The 18,837-nt window shown below is 33.4% G+C and overlaps 2 protein-coding genes and 1 pseudogene across 4 annotated transcripts; 1 reads left to right on the top strand and 2 right to left on the bottom strand.

The window, feature by feature from the left end:
- Nucleotides 1-232: 232 nt before the first annotated feature.
- Nucleotides 233-3,928, bottom strand: LOC149540352 (laccase-12-like). The gene is made up of 6 exons (XM_089801458.1): nucleotides 3,678-3,928; nucleotides 3,427-3,578; nucleotides 2,915-3,159; nucleotides 1,768-1,896; nucleotides 699-1,649; nucleotides 233-611 (listed from the first exon to the last, which is right to left on the bottom strand). The coding sequence occupies exons 1-6, from the start codon at nucleotides 3,786-3,788 to the stop codon at nucleotides 481-483; spliced, it is 1,719 nt and encodes a 572-aa protein (XP_089657584.1). The 5' UTR covers nucleotides 3,789-3,928; the 3' UTR covers nucleotides 233-480.
- Nucleotides 3,929-5,243: 1,315 nt separating this feature from the next.
- LOC149540351 (laccase-12-like) lies at nucleotides 5,244-9,597 on the top strand (annotated as a pseudogene). Its single transcript, XR_016356393.1, has 6 exons — nucleotides 5,244-5,461; nucleotides 6,403-6,554; nucleotides 6,628-6,871; nucleotides 7,763-7,891; nucleotides 8,010-8,960; nucleotides 9,065-9,597. The product of XR_016356393.1 is annotated as a laccase-12-like (transcript).
- A 4,154-nt stretch (nucleotides 9,598-13,751) lies between these two features.
- LOC149540350 (laccase-12-like) lies at nucleotides 13,752-17,754 on the bottom strand. 2 transcript variants are annotated; one of them, XM_089801456.1, is made up of 6 exons: nucleotides 17,508-17,754; nucleotides 16,945-17,096; nucleotides 16,629-16,873; nucleotides 15,238-15,366; nucleotides 14,216-15,166; nucleotides 13,752-14,108 (listed from the first exon to the last, which is right to left on the bottom strand). In XM_089801456.1, exons 1-6 carry the CDS (start codon nucleotides 17,616-17,618, stop codon nucleotides 13,978-13,980), a joined length of 1,719 nt encoding a protein of 572 aa, XP_089657582.1. In that variant the 5' UTR covers nucleotides 17,619-17,754; the 3' UTR covers nucleotides 13,752-13,977. The 2 variants fall into 2 exon arrangements, with proteins under 2 accessions (XP_089657582.1, XP_089657583.1); XM_089801457.1 differs by having other exon boundaries at nucleotides 17,592-17,748.
- Nucleotides 17,755-18,837: the final 1,083 nt, after the last annotated feature.

Below are 18,837 nucleotides of genomic sequence, written 5' to 3'. Positions count from 1 at the left end.
TGAAAAAAATGGAAATCAATAGGCTTCAGACATTGTTAAAGAAAGGAGCAGCTCTTAGCAATTAGCAATTGATCTAAAGTAGGTCCTGATGAAAGAAAGGAGAAGATATTGACAATTAGCAATTGATCTAAAGCCGTTCCTGATGAAAGAATCTTCATTGCGACATATAATCTTACTAATAGACTTAACAACTACAATAATATTATTGAAGATTTCCATGAAAATATATCCATAACACCATAAAAATTATATTCTATTTACTAGAAAAACACAACACTCTTCATGACATTTGAATTAAAAAGAGAAGGATATGTTTTATCTTTTCTGCTTTAACATTTTACACCACCACTCACTACTAGACAATACACTTGAATTAAAAAGGGAAGGATATGCTTTATCCTTTCTGCTTTAACATTTTACACCACCACTCACTATTTTATTAGCACCAAAACAAAAATATTTCTGAAGCCATAGTTTCCTCTAGCATGTGGGGAGGTCACTAGGAGGGCCCAACAAGCTTTCGCCCTCGGTGGGACCGTTCTTCACTAGTAAAACCATGCTCAACCCCCATGTTACATGATCATCAAAGTGACAATGCACGAACCAGACACCTGCACAAGCGAAACAATCATTTACTTCACCATATATATTTAACAAATTCCGATTTCAAGCTCTATATATATCATTCTATTTGGTACCTGGATTGCTAGCTTTGAATCTCACAGCAGTCCATCCATTGACGGGAGTTCCCACGGTATTTCGTTGTGGAGGATCGACCAGATTGAAAGAGTTCGGATCAGTTTCATTATTATAATTACCAAAACCTTCTCCCACCACATAAAAGTCATACCCATGAATATGCATTGGATGGTTGTCTTCTTGGAAGATACTGGTTCCCTGGAACACAATCTGAACTGTGGCATTATATTCAATCACTTTCACTTTTGTGCCAGAAACTGGTGCCCACAGAGATCGGTCGACATCACCGGTATAATCATACTCAACTGGTGGATGTGAAGGAAAATCGACATCATAGACGCCTTCAATGCCGAAGTGATAAGCTTGCAGAATGTCAACTGCTGGCAGAACAAAAGATATGTTATTCATACTGGCTGACACTCTAGTGCTGTTTGGGGCACTACAGTTACTGGATGAATATCCGTCTGGACAGGGAATTAGACCGAGTCCTACGGTTATGATGCTACTGTCACTTATAGTCTGGGGAACATCCACCGGATGTTCTTCTGAAGCCAGGCTTCGTAGGGATCGGGTAAAGTTGGTCACAGTTGCAGTGTCGTTGAATATTGGAAGGTCTGGAAGGATTGGAGCGACTGATGTATTATAACCCGCATACCTTAAAATGGCGGTGGTTATGGTGTCATTAATATATGCTGCAGCTTGAGTAGTGTATACTCTGGCGGCCATGTAGTATTGGGCTACAGATTGATTGGTTGTGAGAAGAACGTCTGCAGTCTGACCAGATGTTAAGAAGAGAATGTCGGTTGTATATGGCTTCGTGTAGGAGGCATCCACAGCCACCACTGTGAGATTGTGTGAGGCGATCTTGAAAAAGAGGTGATTATTGACTGCAGCATTGACTATGCGAAGAAGATATGTTTGTCCCTCTGTTATAGTGAAGCTATTTGTTCCTGCATTCATAATTGCTTTCATTGCTTAGTTAGAACTGAAGTTGGGTGTGCCTCGTTTATACAGATTTGTCTATCAAAACATGTACAACTAATTATTTTTGTATTCGAGAGGCTTTACCTAATGATGAACAGTTATAGAGGTCTCCTGGTTCTCCATTTATAGTGAGAGCGTCTGAAAAAGCCGGCGCACCTCCAGTCTGATTTAGCGTCTCTTCGACTTCGTTAGCATCAGTGTTCCACCACTCCCCTGATCATTTTTATCATTAATTTTCCCGTGGCTACAGTTAGTATGAAATGCCATTACAATCCAGCATGAACCCACAAAGGAAAAGAATGAAGGATGCAAAGCTGAACCAAGAGGAATAAGCAAGTATGCAAGTTATTATTATTGATAGTAAGTTCTTCTTATGCAGGTTATCGAAACCTCTACTTCGTACACATGGTTTTAGGGATTGACATTGGTTTCTATTGGGAGCCAATAAAATCAGCTCATAATTGTGCTAAGAATTTACAGATAGTAAACAAATATGCAAAGAGCCCAGATGATAATTTCCAAGTAAGATGATATACGGATCATACTAAGATAATGACTATCATATAAATAAAACTGTCAAAATATCATTCCGTTCTAGTACTCATGCAAACGAGACATAATGAATAATGTTACCTCATGCTAAAAATATCATTATATTATAATAATCATACAAACTAGATATTATGTTAGTTCATGCTAAACTTATCATTACAGTCTCATAATTATGCAAACTAGACATCATGGTAGCTCATGCTACAAATATTATTACAGTCTAATAATTATGCAAACTAGACATTATGTTAGTTCATGCTAAAAATAAATAGGTTAAAGTCAGATGAACTGAATTAAAGAATTTAAATTTTCAAGAATAGTTCATAAGTGTTGCATGATTTAGGATTATCAATGAGTAGCTTTATTGTTGAAAATCAAATTTTCAAATCTAATAAGTATTACATAGATTGAAGATGTATGAAAATATGTTAAATAGGACTAAACTTCTATTATATAAGAGTGATCTAAACTAGATGCAAGAATCTAGAAAGCAATGGTAAATTTTGAGCTTCTTATCAAAAGATCTTGAATTGGAATCCACTCAAGATTAACAAATAAAAATAATTAATCTTAACAATAAAAATAGATTGAATAATAAATAATCCAATTATAAAAAAATTGATCTGAAATAGATAGAAAAATCTAAGTCAAGATGATATATATATATAATTTCAATTACCTAGAACTAGAGGAATCTCAGCATGTGGTTCGGGGAACGGGTAAGAGCTACCCTGCTTTGGACGGATGACAATTGCTCCATGAACTGTTGCGCGGAGCCATGCCACATGGGCGTGCCACCACAAAGTTCCTTCCTGATCAACAATGGTGAATGTGTAGGTAAATGTCCCGCCTGGTTGGATGGGACACTGTGTAATGTAACCAGGCCCATCAGCCCACGAGTTGCGGATCTGCCTTATTCCATGCCTGACCAAACATTTTGCATTACCAATGAAATATATTAAATTCTATAAGTGAAATGTCTTCAAATTAGAAGAGTTAAACTTAAAAGGATGACTTAAACATCACATACTAAGATCTAAGACTTGATTCCAAGATCCTTTTAAACATCACATACTAAGATCTAAGACTTGATTCCAAGATTAGAAGTGTTAAATAGTCAAACTTAACTTATTTTTTCAAATTTAATTTCTTCCATAATATTATGTGATATTTAAGAATAGCCAGATTTACCAGTGGATAGTTGCATTGTACTGCGCCAAATTAGTAACTATAATATTGAGTGTATCCCCATTTCGGGCATACAGGGTTGGACCCGGAAGCTGATCGTTCACTGTGACTATGGTATGATTCTCACATAGCCGAGTAACATTTGTTCTCCTAATCTGTTGGAATCAACAAAAGGAGATTAGATTCAGCAAATATCTAAGTCCAATAATCTTTCTGTTCATAACGAAAACACAATCATATTAATATCTACTTACAATAAATGTGTGAGTAATCACTTCTGCCGATGTGAGAGAATTAAATGAGACAATGAATGCAAACAGAAGCAGCATGAAGCGTGCAGTGGAACATCTTGACATTATCAACATATCGAACCAAAGCAGTCTTTCAGTACTGAAAGCTCCAAGGAAATCTTAGTTTCTAAGGCTGTTTGCATATCAGAAGAGTGCATGCGTAGTGGTATTTATAGAGCCAAGAAGAAAATGTAGTCCAGGGAAAAACATCACATGGCTGAATAGGAAAACCCTAAGATGCTGAAACTACATGGTTGAAACACGATTAGCATAGATTTATCAGACATTTAACAGAATAAATCACATGGGATAAAGATATATTTTAATAATGAAAATTTGTTTAATTCTGTCATCTTTAAATATCATACATTAAGGAAGAAATTAACTTCAAGAAAAATAAATTAATTTTGATTGTTAAACTTTTAAGTTTAGGAATCAAGCCTTAATGTATAATATTTAAGCTAGGAATATTAGACAAATTTAAGACAACGAAATAAGACAATTAAAAATTCAAATATGATTTAAATTTAAGACAACGAAATAAGACAATTAAAAATTCAAATATGATCCAAAAAGATAGAAAAGAGAAGGGATGACATTTTTTTAAAGAAAAATAGTATTCGAATGCAGAGCTCCCGATTAAGATTTATTGTTGAAAGCAATGAAAAATATTTTAAATGTTTCCACAATACAACTCGTGTATAAAACTATTATGTGATAAGCACGATATGGGACCACCAAATTTTTATTAAATGTATTAGAATCATTTTACCAACCCATCGCGTAGCTATCATAAAGTGAACGATAGAGGAGACTAGTAACTTTGGAATAAAAGGCATCCATGGAAATATTTTTCTTTTTAGTTGGCCACATTTCATCCTCTCATGGATGGAATAAAAATGTTGTTTGACATGTGGGCTATTAGCTTTTTGTAATAAAAAAAAAAAATGACATTAATCGGCAAACTATACCATTGTATTAAAATAATAATAATAAGATGAAAAGCGCCAAAAAAAAACACGCATTTTCTGCCGAATATTACGTGAATTCGTAGGATATGATTGCGGGAATTAAAAATTTAGAACGCGTGAAAATGGACTGGCCCGGTTGATGTCAATTTCAATTATAACCCTTAAATTTGGATTCAACTTATAGTTTGAGTCCGAACTATTAACAAAAATAATATTTTTTCATACAAATTCATCTTTATTTCCACAGCATATATTAGTCAATTTACGAACACGTGATCATAATTAGCATACTTCATTTTTCATGCCGATGAACTGTATACAACTCAACTCTTATAAAACCAAAAATTCTCAAGACTAAATCGTGAATAACTTTTCGTGGAAGAGGCTAAGCAATTATATATTTAATAGGACAATTAATACTTTTGGCCTTTTCTTATATGCATCTGATATGTAATTTTCTTGATAGTACTATGGGGCCATGGCATTTTTTGCGTGCAATGGCATCTCCTATTTCCTTTAACAATCTGGTATTTTTTGTGCCATTTATACCGCTCTAGATTCTTGACTAAGCACCCAATCTTGACAAGCTAAGATTTAGTTTTAGCTTTCAATATTGAAAAACTGCTTCATTTGCAGATTCAGATGAGCACATTGGGTGTTTGGGATATAGTAAAGATGTCAAAATTGTACTCACTGAGGTCTATGGTAGTGCTTTATGCATTCATTGTCCTGTTTGGTTCTCTTGCATGGGCAGAAGTGCATACCCACACATTTGTTGTAAGTAGATTTTATCATATATTTGAGTTTAAATCTTTGTAGATATTTTTTTATTGACTATTATTTATTAAGCAACTTAGGGAACCTTTGTAGAAATTTGTGTTAAGATTTAATCATATATCCAAAAAAATTGTATGTTAGTGTGTTGTTATTAGTTTGAAATGTGTTAAGATGGAATTGGAATAGATAGAGTAGGGGAAGAGAACATACGTCTAATAATTGCAATAGTTTTGTATAGATATTTCTAATTGTTACTTTTAAAAGAGCTTCACACTAATAGAAAATCACATATGTACTAATAGTTGATCATTTTTCAGCTTTTCTGAGTATTTTAGTTGATGGTTGATCAATTTGTGCACCACTATTGAGATATTTCATATAGACTACTGGAACATTTAACCACAAGTTATGGTGTTTTCTAAGTTTATGAGTCTTAGTGTAAGATAGGAAAAAATTGTTGTAGAGGGCATGGTAGGTGCCGTTGGTACTATCAATAAGGTTAAAGGTAAAATTTTCTATTTAATCATTTATCAAAAATCATCCAGATATACTTGAAAAGAGTTTCCAATAACTTTAGATTTTTTAATATATCTTCTTTTAGATGGTAGAAGGATAATATCATAAAAATATATTCAAATTTAATTTTGAAGATTTATTGACAAGAAGATCTTTATATCCATAATTAGATTTGGATGTCCATAATTAATAATTGTCCACACTGACAAGTCTTCTAGGAAAATTATTTGATAATTTATTACATAAAAGCTATACTGAGAATAATTTCAAATCGTGGTAATGTAGTATCATCAACTTAATGATACTATAGACTTTAATAAGCATCAAATAAGCTCATTTGGCATCATTGTACCCATAGTCATAGGATGTATTCTACTCAACAGTTCTAACCCACAAAAAAATACATTTTTCTTTTATTTTTACAGCTTCAATCGATAGAGGTTACTCGGCTATGCGAGACATACGACATAATCACAGTAAATGGATAGCTCTCGGGTCCAACTTTGTATGCTTGAAATGGCGACACACTTAGAATTACAGTTTATAACAAAGCCAAGCATAATGCTACCATCCACTGGTAAATATACATCTCGTAGACTATCAATTTCAATGATGATTGAAGACCCATTAATAGTAATTTTCTTTTTCAAGCATGGAATCAGACAGATCCACACAGCGTGGTCTGATGGACCAGAGTACATTACACAGTGCCCATCCAACCAGGGGGCATATTTACGTACACTTTCACAATTATTGATCAGGAAGGAACGTTGTGGTGGCATGCTCATGTGTCATGGCTCCGTGCAATAGTTCATGGAGAAATTGTCATCCTTCCAAAGAAGGGCAGCTCTTACCCATTTACCCACCCAGATAATGAGTTTCCTATAGTGCTAGGTAATGGAAAGTGGGAACTTATATAAGATATAGCATGTACATATTATTAAAATTAGATTCTTATACAGTAGAACTTTATAATTAAGAATGGTAGAACTTTACAGTTAAGAATGGGTTTAAATTGTACATAGCTCATTGCTTGTATGTTCAATGTGAGTGATTTTTAATAGGAAATATTATTTTTAAGTAGAAAAGAATTTTTTTTAGCTAAGTTAAATTGTTATCAAGATTCAATTGTATAGTTTTTGAGCCAAATTCATTTATCTATGTTTTATGAGTAGTGTTTCACATGAATCTATTTCTCATGAGAATAACACTCATTGCATCTAGAAGACACTAGGTGAAACATGTGGGACTTCAAAAGAGGTCACACATCCTAGTACCCAATACATAGTTAGGCATGCTCTCGCTGAAGTAGTTCTGGGACTAGAATAGTTCACCTCTGTGAACATGACCTAAATACAATGAGTGCTAAGTGTTACATTCATTCTCATAAGAAATAGTTTCATGTGAACCGCTATTCATTAAAGGTGGGTGGATAAATTTAACTGAAAAAGCTTCATAGTTGAATCCTATAACAATATGACATGCTAGTATGAGGGCTTGTCTCATGTTAATCCTTAGCAATGCAGACCATGGTTGGTGGGTTTCCCACATTAGGAACCTTTTTTTTATAGAGGTAGGCCTTAGTTGATTTTTCATGATGTTAATATGTTGCTTAACTGATCTAGTGTCTGCTGTTTGTACCATAGATCAGCACCCTCTTGCTACATTTTATAATAAAAAACAATATCATAATTTTATCATAATTGTCATTTTAGACTTTTTCCCTCACTAGATTGTCACTAGATTCTATAATGACTCTAACTATTTGAAACTAAAATTGAACAGGGGAGTGGTGGAACAGTGATCCCATTGAAGTTGAAGCCGAGGCTGATCTAAGTGGAGGCGCTCTCAATGTATCAGATGCTTTCACCATTAATGGGCAGCCAGGAGACCTCTATTCCTGCTCAGCGTCAGGTACCCATTTTCCTTTTCCTGAAAAAGGCTCTGGATTCGATTTAATATAGCTTTTCTTTTCTATCTAAACAAAATGAACAGTGGAATCATATTGAGCAATGAAATTTGATGCATGCAGGAACAACAATATTCTCTATAGAACAGGGGAAAACCTACCTTCTTCGTATTGTCAATGCTGCAGTCAATAATCACATGTTTTTCAAGGTTGCATCACACAATCTCACAGTGGTAGCCGTGGATGCCTCCTACACAAAACCATACACAACAGACGTTCTCATGCTAACATCTGGTCAGACTGCAGACGCTCTTCTCACAGCCAATCAAGCCAAAGCTAATTACTACATGGCCGCCAAAGTATATACTACTCAGTCTGAATCAAATATTGATAACACAACAACAACCGCAATTCTGAGCTACGTGGGTTCCAATGCATCTGCTACTCCAATCTTCCCAGAGCTTCCAGAATACAACGACACTGCAACTGTGACCACATTTACCAGAGCCTTAAGAAGCCTGGCTTCACAGGAACATCCGGTGGACGTCCCACAAAGTATAAGTGACAGTAGTGTCATAACCGTAGGACTTGGTTTAATTCCCTGTCCAACCGGTTTCTCATCAAGTAACTGTAGCGGCCCTAACAATACCAGAGTGGCATCCAGTATGAACAACATATCTTTTGTGCTGCCAGATATTGCCATTTTGCAAGCTTATCAGTTCGGCATTAATGGAGTCTTTACCACTGACTTTCCCTCACATCCACCAGTTGTGTATGATTATACTGGCGATGTACCCAAAACCCTATGGGCGCCAATATCTGGAACGAGGGTGAAAGTGATTGATTATAATGCCACAGTTCAGATTGTGTTCCAGGGAACGAGTATCTTCCAAGAAGACAACCATCCAATGCATATTCATGGGTATGATTTTTATGTGGTAGGAGAGGGGTTTGGTAATTATAATAATGAAACTGATCCAAGCTCTTTCAATCTGGTCGATCCTCCTCAACGAAATACTGTGGGAACTCCTGTCAATGGATGGACTGCTGTCAGATTCAAAGCTAGCAATCCAGGTAAGAAACAGGATGACATTTCTGCCATGATTATGAAGTATGGCTTGGAATTGAGGGTTTTGAAAGTATGCATGGTGGACTAAATTATTGTTTGACTTGTGCAGGTGTTTGGTTCGTGCATTGCCACTTTGATGATCACGTAACATGGGGATTGAGTATGGTGTTGCTAGTGAAGAATGGTCCCAGTGAGAATGAGAGTTTGAAGGGTCCTCCTAATGATCTCCCTCAATGCTAGAGAAAATTATAGCTTGAGAAAATATGGATTTTGTTGTGTTCCTGTGGATTTCCTTTGCCGACAGTGAGTTAAAGCCATATGCAGTTTTTACTTCTTCATATGTCCGGGGTCAATTAGCTCATCCTAAGGGTTTACTGAGTAATGTTTGGTATTGGACTAAGGATAAAGCTTATCCTTGGTGTAAATGCATTATTTAATAAAATGCATCCTTTAAGATTGAGTGAATGATATGGTAATAAACAAAGGATATAAAGGTATATCTTTTGCTTAAATGTATTATTTAGTGAAGAGAAAATTGTTCATGTTTTTATGTTTTGAAGTTAATGAAAATGTAATAATGGTATCAAAAATATATATTTTTGGTATAATTTAGGAAACTAAAATATTATTCAAGTTTGATTCTATTTATTTATAAAAATTTAAGCTTTTAGTGATTGTCTAAAGAATCTTTTTAAGGAAGATATATATGTTATAATCAGATTGAAATTTTATTTATTATTGAAAGGTAATTATAATTGATGCAAATATAAAACATTTTTTTATATAAGAATTTTTAATTAAATATTTTTTAAAATATTAATTTAATTTTAATATATTAAAAGTCATTAATTATATATTATATATAATTAGTAAAGTTATTGTACACAATGATTATGGATTATTATCAAATAATTATGTCTTTAAGAAAGTGAGAATTTAATAAAGAGAAAATGTAAATAAGGAAATTGTAAATATCAAACTCAATAATAGACCATAAACAAGTCACCGTCAAGGTAAAAAGATATATCTTGTCTTACTTTGCGGACCATGAATAATTGCACATGTGATAATGTACAAGACAAATTGATGATTTAATTTATATGGGACACATATAAAACTATATAAATACATAGAAACATTATAATTGAAAATGTGAAAAAAAAATAATACACATATTTGTATATCATAGGATATGTATGTTCATTAAATAAAATAGGAGAGGACTCAAACCCTTAACAAAAAACCAACATCAAGTCTGAGGATAGGAGAAAATAGTTTCACAAGTTGTGACACCTCATAGAATGATTGAACAAAAAATAACAGAATGGAATAAAAGAATAGACAAAACATGGAAAAATATATTGGGTAACCTAGCCACTAACCAACAACTAGCAACCTCAAGCCATGATCAACAAACTATGAACCAACAAAAATTGAAACCAACACTGATCAACCATATTCTAGTACATCAAGGAATTAGCAAAAATGACCAACATAAAGACCAACAACAACATACCCAACTAATTTTATGGCTTCTTATCCAAGAAGGAGAATTTTTTGGCAAGGCAGGAGCAAGCAATATCCCCTAGATGAGTAACCTATTTAACAGGAATGTATAAACCCTCATCTCTACCATGTCCTTCTTCCCTCCTCTTTCTTTTAAGTTTCCTCTAATTGAGCTCCTCCTTAATCCCTCAAATGGACGAATCCATCCTTTCTTTAGAAGTATTTTATTGAGATGCCATTTCTTTTAGTTGTTCACCCAAGTTCTCTTAACACTCCTTCGTGGAACCTAGAGAAATGATTATCTCATTTTTCTCCTTCTTAGAGGATGTTTTAGTGTAGCTCTCTAATATTTGTTCATCTAACAACTCCTAGTTATGCAATTTTTGTCAGAGGTCTCTTCCTACCTCCACACTAACCTCATCTCTTTTGCTAATGGTCCACAATTTAGACTTCTTGTCATGGATCCTCAACCAACACTTCCAATTTATTACATTTTCTCTTAGCAATGTGCATTTTGAACAAGAGCCACCTAGTGATAGCTTTAAGCCTACTATAGTAAATGGCTATGTAATTAGAGTATAATGCCAAGACATCCAAGTCAACACCACCATCCTACTTTCTAAGAAAAAGGGAAGGAGAGCTAGCAAGAGGGATATGAGGGTTCCTTGGGTAAATAAAATTAATCTTAGGGGAAGGAGGAAAAAGGCAATAATAGGGAGAGTTGGGAGTTAAAAGATGAGTGGACAAAGTAGGGGCCCAAGTTGACTCAATGGACCAAGAAGACCAAGAAGAGTTGTGTTGTTGTCAATGCATACATTTCATTATCCTATAAAGTAATGCTTTGTAATATAAAATATTAAGTTTATGTGTTTCCATCAATGTCAAAGGGGGAGTTAGTTTTTCCCAACTAATAACATTGATTAGTATACATATGTAATAGTCATATCAGTTATGTTGTCATTGATGTCAAGCCTTAGTTGGTAAGATATTATGTTAATTCACTAGGGTTCCATATCATTTGATTGATGAAGAGCATTTGAAGAAAGTATGATAATGATAAGTGTTGAATGAGTTGGACTCTAATAGTACAATGCTGATTTGATTTCTTTACATGATATTAAGAAAGATATATATGCAAGATTAGATTGGATGGTAAATGAAGGAATATAGTATTAATTGAGCTAATACAGTTGTGATCAAGTACTTGAGGAAGAACTGTTGAGGTCTAGTGTTAACCAAGCAATTTCAATGTTAACCGAGTGATGTATTGACTAAGAAAGTTTAATTGTTCATCGAGAATGAGCATGAAGAAAAAATTTGTAAAATATTAATATGAGACTGATGTTTGTTAAAAATTAAGAATGTTGAAGAAGTCTTAAATATAAGGATGAAGTTAGTTATGAGATCAATGGTTGGACTAATTTAGATAAGATATAATGGAGAAGATTCAGCAATCTAAAATGGAGTAAAAAGTTCAAGAAGGAAGTCTATTCTCGAAATGACTAAATTCAATAAAAATGAGATATATGATTGTAATTAAGCCACAAAATCTGGAAGATTCTAGAAAGGAAAAAGTTAGCTATTTAAAGGGATGAGCTAGATGTTTCTTGTTGTTGATTTTTATTTATTATGATAATGTGAATTGAAGTGGATAAAAAAGATATAAGGTGAACCATGAAGAGTAGACATGAGAATATTAAGAAAAGTAAATGCTACATGAAAGTGTGAGTGTGTGAATCAACCTAAAAGAGATTAGAAGGAATTGATAGAGCCAAGCAGCGATGTGAACAAGAAAACTAGTGCTAAAACCTAATAGTACACTTCACTCTTACTTTCTTACCATTTTAGTAGAAAAATCTCTTAACCAAGTGAGCCTAACAAGTCTTTGAAATCCTATATGGTAACATTCAATAGTAATATTTGTAAGTCCTTTAGAGAAAACCACCCTTTAGAAATGCCAATAAGTGATAATGTCCTAACAGAGCTAACTTCAAAAGAGTAAAATTATTTGGGTTGTTGATTCCCATGTAGTTTTTCCCTTTCCGAGGAAAAACTTGTGTCAAATGTGTGATTTCTTATTATGTTGCAAATTTTATTTTCATACTAATTGTTTGATGTTGCAAGCCAATATAAGTTAGATGATTACTCTAATACTCAGTATTTTAAAAAACAATGATATAAATTTTGAAGCAAAGTTGTTATAAGTTGGAGATTAAGATGTTTGATATGTTTACTAGGCTATTTTTTTGAAATTTTATAAAATAGAAATTTGTTACAGAATTTATTCACCCCCTCTCACTTATATAACAATAAATTCTTAAAAAGTACACATAATCATAACATCATCTATTATATACTAATTTTTACTAATTGAAAAAAAATTTAAAAAGTTAAAATGAATCACTTTGTAAAGTTCTAATCAATGTCCAATCTTGAATATTTATTTATTACCCTCTCACTTGATATGATTTAATTGTTTTCCTACCTTAAATATGCATTCCTATTTCACTTCATGGCATTTAATAAATTTTATTCTTTGGACAAATGTTAAAAAATTTAAAAATTTGAGAGTTGAATATTTATTTATTCCCTTATATGATTTAATCATTTTCTTATCATAAATATGTATTCCCTTTTGACTTCATATCATTTAATATATTTTATTCTTTGAATCCATGTTAACAAGTTTAAGCATAAGAAAACAATACTATATTATCTTAAGTGTCTTTTATGAAAAAAATCAAACTATTCAAATCATAAGACATGTTTTTCTTTAAGTATTTAAAAATATAATTTGATTTATTTAGTAAAGAATGAATTTAGCTTTTAATAATAACTGGACTTCGATCTTTCTGTATTTCTTAATTTCTAATTAATAATAATAATTTTTTATTTCTATGAGTAATTTAGATTATATATTTTTTTGATGAATAGTCATTTTCTATTAATAAATAATATACTAGTTACAATTTACAAAAAAAGCCACAAAATAAGGTCACCCGGCTAGATTTCATATTGCCAAAGCTCAATAAAGTAGCTTAAAGAGAATCACAAGAAGAAAAGAGAATCTTAGTACAGATTATAGACAAAATAATAGTAGCTTAAAGAGAATCACAGAAAAAAAAGAAAAAGAAGTTCTTATACAATATCTAATGATAAACAATATAAAATATCAATAATAAAAATATCATATATAATATCAATGGTTGCTTCAACAATGAGGATAGCTCAATAAAATAAGACTAGTAGTCTTAGATTCAAATGTACTGGAACCCAATTGCAAGACTAAGTTAAAAATTGAAAGATAAAAGATTTTTTAAATAATTTAAAAATTAAAATATTTTACATGACATATATCTCTAGACTAAGACAAAGGATGAATTTATATCCTTCCTTCCTCACAATAAACATGACTGACAAAATCCCAATGATAAGCAAATTCACACAACTTATTTAAAAAAGAAATGAATCGCATTCATCCTCAGCATCACCTCTAATTTGACAATATGACTTGCACTAGCATTCGGGGAGATCGTCAGGAGGAGAAATCAAACTTTCCAAAACAGTGGGGCCATTCTTCACTAGAAACACCATATTCAATCCCCATGTCACATGGTCATCAAAGTGACAATGTACAAACCACGCACCTGCACAAACGGAGAAAATTCCGGTTCAGTCTTTTGCCTCCAAATTTCAATTTCAACCCCTATGTTATCTGAAAAATCACGAAAAAAATTGCAACCCTATACATTACCTGGATTATCAGCTTTGAATCTGACAGCAGCCCATCCATTCACAGGAACCCCTACAGTATTCCGTTGAGGCGGATCGACCAGATTGAAAGAGCTCGGATCAGTTTCATTATCATAATTACCAAAACCCTCTCCCACAATATAAAAATCATACCCATGAATATGCATTGGATGGTTGTCTTCCTGGAAAATATTGGTTCCCTGGAAAACCACCTGAACTGTGGCATTATACTCGAAAACTTTCACTCTTGTGCCAGAAACCGGCGCCCAAAGAGATCGGTCCACATCACCAGTATAATCATACTCAACGGGTGGATTGTTAGGAAAATCTGTGGTATAGACTCCATTAATACCATAGTGATAAGCTTGCAGAACGGCTATATCTGGCAACACAAAAGATACGTTGTTCATACTGGCACTCACTCTGGTATTGTTAGGTGCACTACAGTTACTAGATGAATATCCAGTTGGACAGGGAATTAAACCTAGTCCTACAGTTATGATACTACTGTCGCTTATAGTTTGGGGAACGGCCACAGGATGTTCTTGTGAAGCCAGGCTTCGTAGGGATTTGGTAAAGTTGGTGACTGTGTCGGTGTCGTTGTATATTGGAAGGTCTGGAAGGATTGGAGTGGCAGATGCATTAGAGCCCACATAGCTTAAAATGGCGGTTGTTGTGGTGTTATCAAAATTTGATGGGGATTGAGTAGTGTATACTTTGGCGGCCATATAGTATTTGGCTACTGATTGATTGGCTGTGAAAAGAGCGTCTACAGTCTGACCAGATGTTATCATCAGAATATCGGTTGTGTATGGCTTTGTGTAGGAGGCGTCCACGGCTACCAGTGTGAGAGTGTGTGATGCGACCTTGAAAAAGAGGTGATTATTGACTGCAGCATTGACTATGCGAAGAAGATAGGTTTGCCCTTGCACTATAGAGAAATTTGTGGTTCCTGCATGCAATGAATTTCGTTAGAGTTGATTAGAGTCTTGATTGGTATTTAGGATTTACGGTTTAGGGTACCTGAGGTTGAGCAGTTGTAGAGGTCTCCGGGTTGTCCATTTATGGTGAAAGCGTCTGAGAGACTGGGTGCACCACCACTCTGTTGTATTGCTTCTTCGACTTCAACGGGATCAGTGTCCCACCACTCCCCTGCTCAAGTTGATTGATTTGAGTCATGGATCACATGGACAAAATCACCCACGCTTTACAGATATCATTCTTATTCCAGTAAAACATCTTAAGGTAATCTAACATGTGGAAAGATTCCACTTGAAAAAGTATGAAACATAATTCTTAAGAATAAAACATGTCAGAAAGTGCGTTTACAAATTTGATATGAAGATAAGATTTGTCATTTTTGGGTTGGGTAAATAATACTTTTTTAATGATTGATTAAATATACAGTGCCTTACATTACCTTATTTAATTTCAAAATATGAAATATAATTGTGGCCGACAATGTGTAGAATATATATTCCCTAGGAGACAATTCTTTCTATTAGTGGCAGTTTATTTGTTAAAGAGTAATTCAAAATCATTATGGCTATTTATTTTAATCTAAAGACTATTCGTTGTATTAAAAGTTTTGTGGACATGATTGTATCTTCATTTCTTATAGTGTCATTGTCTTACATTAAACAAAAGTTTAATTTAGAATCATCCAACTTTCAACTTTATGAACACATTAAAGACTTTATGACAATATTGAATTATTTAACTTCAACACCAAATCAAAAGTCCAATGAGAACTTTCCCTGTCTAATGTAAATCTAAAAGTAAAATACTATTATTTTTATTCATCTAAAATATCTAAATAAATATTCTAACTTTATATGATCATATGAGAATATGAGCTTAGGTTAACTATTTTTTTTGTGAGAGTCATGATTTAAGAGAATCCACTTTTTGAGGGCATGATCTTATCCTCATTTCTTAAGACATCATGGCCTTACAAGTAGATTTCACCATCAAATCAGGAATCTCTTGACAACTTTCCCAATTTTAATATAAGGTAGAAAAAAATTGCTTCCCTTTGTCCACATAACATATCATATCTAGATAAAAAATCTATACATTTTTACAATTTAAGAAATCAAAATATATTAGTAATAGATCATGTGTTAAGAGAAAACAAATTTCAAGATTAATATGAAAATAAGAATTTTAAATTAACTTTATTTAAGTGAGAATCAATAATTAAAGAAAATCATTCTACCAAATTTGTTGAAGGTCAATTTCATCACCTTACTAAGAATTGATACTCAATAGATTGAGTAAACTATTCAACTTCATTAACAAATCAAGAATCTATTAAGTAATAGACAAGAATCTATTAACTTAATAGCTGATGAAATACTAAGCTAACTTGATCACTGAATATTAATCTTGCATAAGGTCCTACTTTCCATTACCTAGCACAATAGGAAGCTCAGCATGGGGTTGAGTAAAAGGGTAAGAGCTACCCTTCTTTGGAAGGATGACCATTGCTCCATGAACTGTTCCACGGAGCCATGACACATGAGCATGCCACCACAACGTTCCTTCCTGTCCAATAATGGTGAATGTGTAGGTAAACTTCCCCCCCGGTTGGATGGGACACTGTGTAATGTACCCAGGTCCATCAGCCCAAGCGTTGCGAATCTGTCTCACTCCATGCCTGAAACATCAAATTCTTGTTAAAAGGTCTTAACTAATCAATTGAATGGAAAGTCTATAAGATCTATTTACCAGTGGATGGAAGCATTGTGCTGGGCTTTGTTATAGACTACAACACTAAGTGTGTCTCCATTTCGGACATAAAGGGTTGGACCCGGGAGCTGCCCATTCACTGTGACTTGATTATATGTCTCACATAGTCGAGTAATACTTGTCGATTCAAGCTGTGAAAATCAATAAAATGAAATTATTTCTGTGTCATAAAATCCTAAAAACAAAAATGGATTGTACTGTATTTGTGTTTATAGCTTTTCTGCATAATCAACGGAAGTTAAAAAGTTGAATACTACCTTTTCTATCATAGTATTGGGGTACTACACATCAATTCTATCAAATATTGACTACACCCACAATGAGGACAAGATGAAACACAATGAAAGTAAACTCGATCATCACAACAATCATGTCTCCTTAGATTGTCTCTAGCATATAAGTCGTCTTATTAACAATATGGACATGAATGAAAGTTCAAATTGAGCAGGCAACTACAAGATATCATCAAACTTTTTACATGGTATAACAACAACTACTATTTTCATTTATGAAGAGGCACAATTATACTAAAATCTACTTACAACGAATGTATAGTTCTGCGGATCTGCCCATGATAGAGAATCGAACAAGACAATGAATGTCAATAGCACCAGTATAAACCTTACCAAATAACATTTCGACATTGCAGACATTTGCAAACACTTCTCTACTATGAATTCTTTCTCCTAATCATTAAAAGTTGCAAAACTCCAAAAGATTTTGCAACCTAACAATATACAAAACTAAGCACTATCTCAATATTAAAAGCTTCAAGTAACAAAACAGCTTGCTTACTCGAGTTCGTAAAGGTGCTATATATAACCAAATAACAGAAGAAGAGATCAACATAATTGAAGTAACACAATTTTAATTATTTTAATCGTAACTTGATGCCGCACTTAGGGGTCCACTAGTGGCTAGCATGTTACTCCAACACGTCTTAACTAGCATTAGAAATTACATTGTTGAAAGACATGGGCAAGCAATAGCGAGATTTTTGTTTGTGCGATAGCGATTGGAATAGCTACAGTCACTAAAGTCTCAATTTCTTAATAATCATTTATTGTATTTTTCAATATAAAGTGGACCTTCATACTGGCTACTTCTTGTACAATATTTCTATTAGTTTTTAGTCACGCCAAACAAGTAACCATTGTTTTCAAGTGTTCATGTCTTATCATTGTCGGTGTTATATATGACAAATAGAAGCTACTCCTCGCACTAAAGACTACGATGGTGTGTCATAATTTAGCTGTAGATTCTTTGTATACGGTGGATTATTATGAACCATATTTTTCTTGCTTGTTTGAAACCAAAACTATCATAAATGATATTGAGATATAAATTTCCTTTCCATCAATGAGTCGTTGATGGTTATGATAGCCAATAGCAAACGCTTACGTGCAATTGGTTCAGTGCTTTTGATAAAGCTGATATATCTGAAATCATGTTCCACCATTTGTATCGTAAATGTCAAAAAAACAAGTTAAAAGATTAGATCCCATATGCTTAAAAATGAGCCCCACCATGACATATTTAGGGTTTGTTGGATGAACATGGCTTGCATTTTGTTGGGACGTCGTTTTCTCACATTTACTTAAACCTAGAGATGTTTGAATTGCGTACACTGAAATAATTGTTTTCCTTCAGTTATGGGGAGGACAGCTTAATGTGATTGATGTGTTTCAGAAATAGGTTTACACTTTGTATCGACTGTAAAAAGCTTTTTGAAAGTGTTAACCTGAATAGATATATGATTTAGAGGATTAATGTCGTTTTCGTTTAACAGTGTATCAGTTAGGTGTGGAAATAACATCCATAGTTTTAAAACATCGCATTTATCTTGTTATTTACAATAGTTTGTAAGAAACA

This window comes from Cupressus sempervirens, chromosome 9 (genome assembly GCF_028749045.1).
Source record: "Cupressus sempervirens isolate cs-2001-9-10 chromosome 9, ASM2874904v1, whole genome shotgun sequence".
Classification (NCBI taxonomy): domain Eukaryota; kingdom Viridiplantae; phylum Streptophyta; class Pinopsida; order Cupressales; family Cupressaceae; genus Cupressus; species Cupressus sempervirens.
This window is presented reverse-complemented; position numbering and strand designations above follow the sequence as displayed.

What these genes read in the sequence shown, in the direction of transcription:
- LOC149540352 (XM_089801458.1), bottom strand. Translation starts at nt 3,788, where the DNA reads ATGTTGATAATGTCAAGATGTTCCACTGCACGCTTCATGCTGCTTCTG. An exon ending in TACAATGCAACTATCCACTG is followed by an intron (nt 3,160 to 3,426) that starts GTAAATCTGGCT and finishes ATGTTTGGTCAG; the next exon opens with GCATGGAATAAGGCAGATCC. An exon ending in TGAGATTCCTCTAGTTCTAG is followed by an intron (nt 1,897 to 2,914) that starts GTAATTGAAATT and finishes AAAAATGATCAG; the next exon opens with GGGAGTGGTGGAACACTGAT.
- LOC149540350 (XM_089801456.1), bottom strand. Translation starts at nt 17,618, where the DNA reads ATGTCTGCAATGTCGAAATGTTATTTGGTAAGGTTTATACTGGTGCTA. An exon ending in CACAATGCTTCCATCCACTG is followed by an intron (nt 16,874 to 16,944) that starts GTAAATAGATCT and finishes TTGATGTTTCAG; the next exon opens with GCATGGAGTGAGACAGATTC. An exon ending in CTACAACTGCTCAACCTCAG is followed by an intron (nt 15,167 to 15,237) that starts GTACCCTAAACC and finishes CATTGCATGCAG; the next exon opens with GAACCACAAATTTCTCTATA.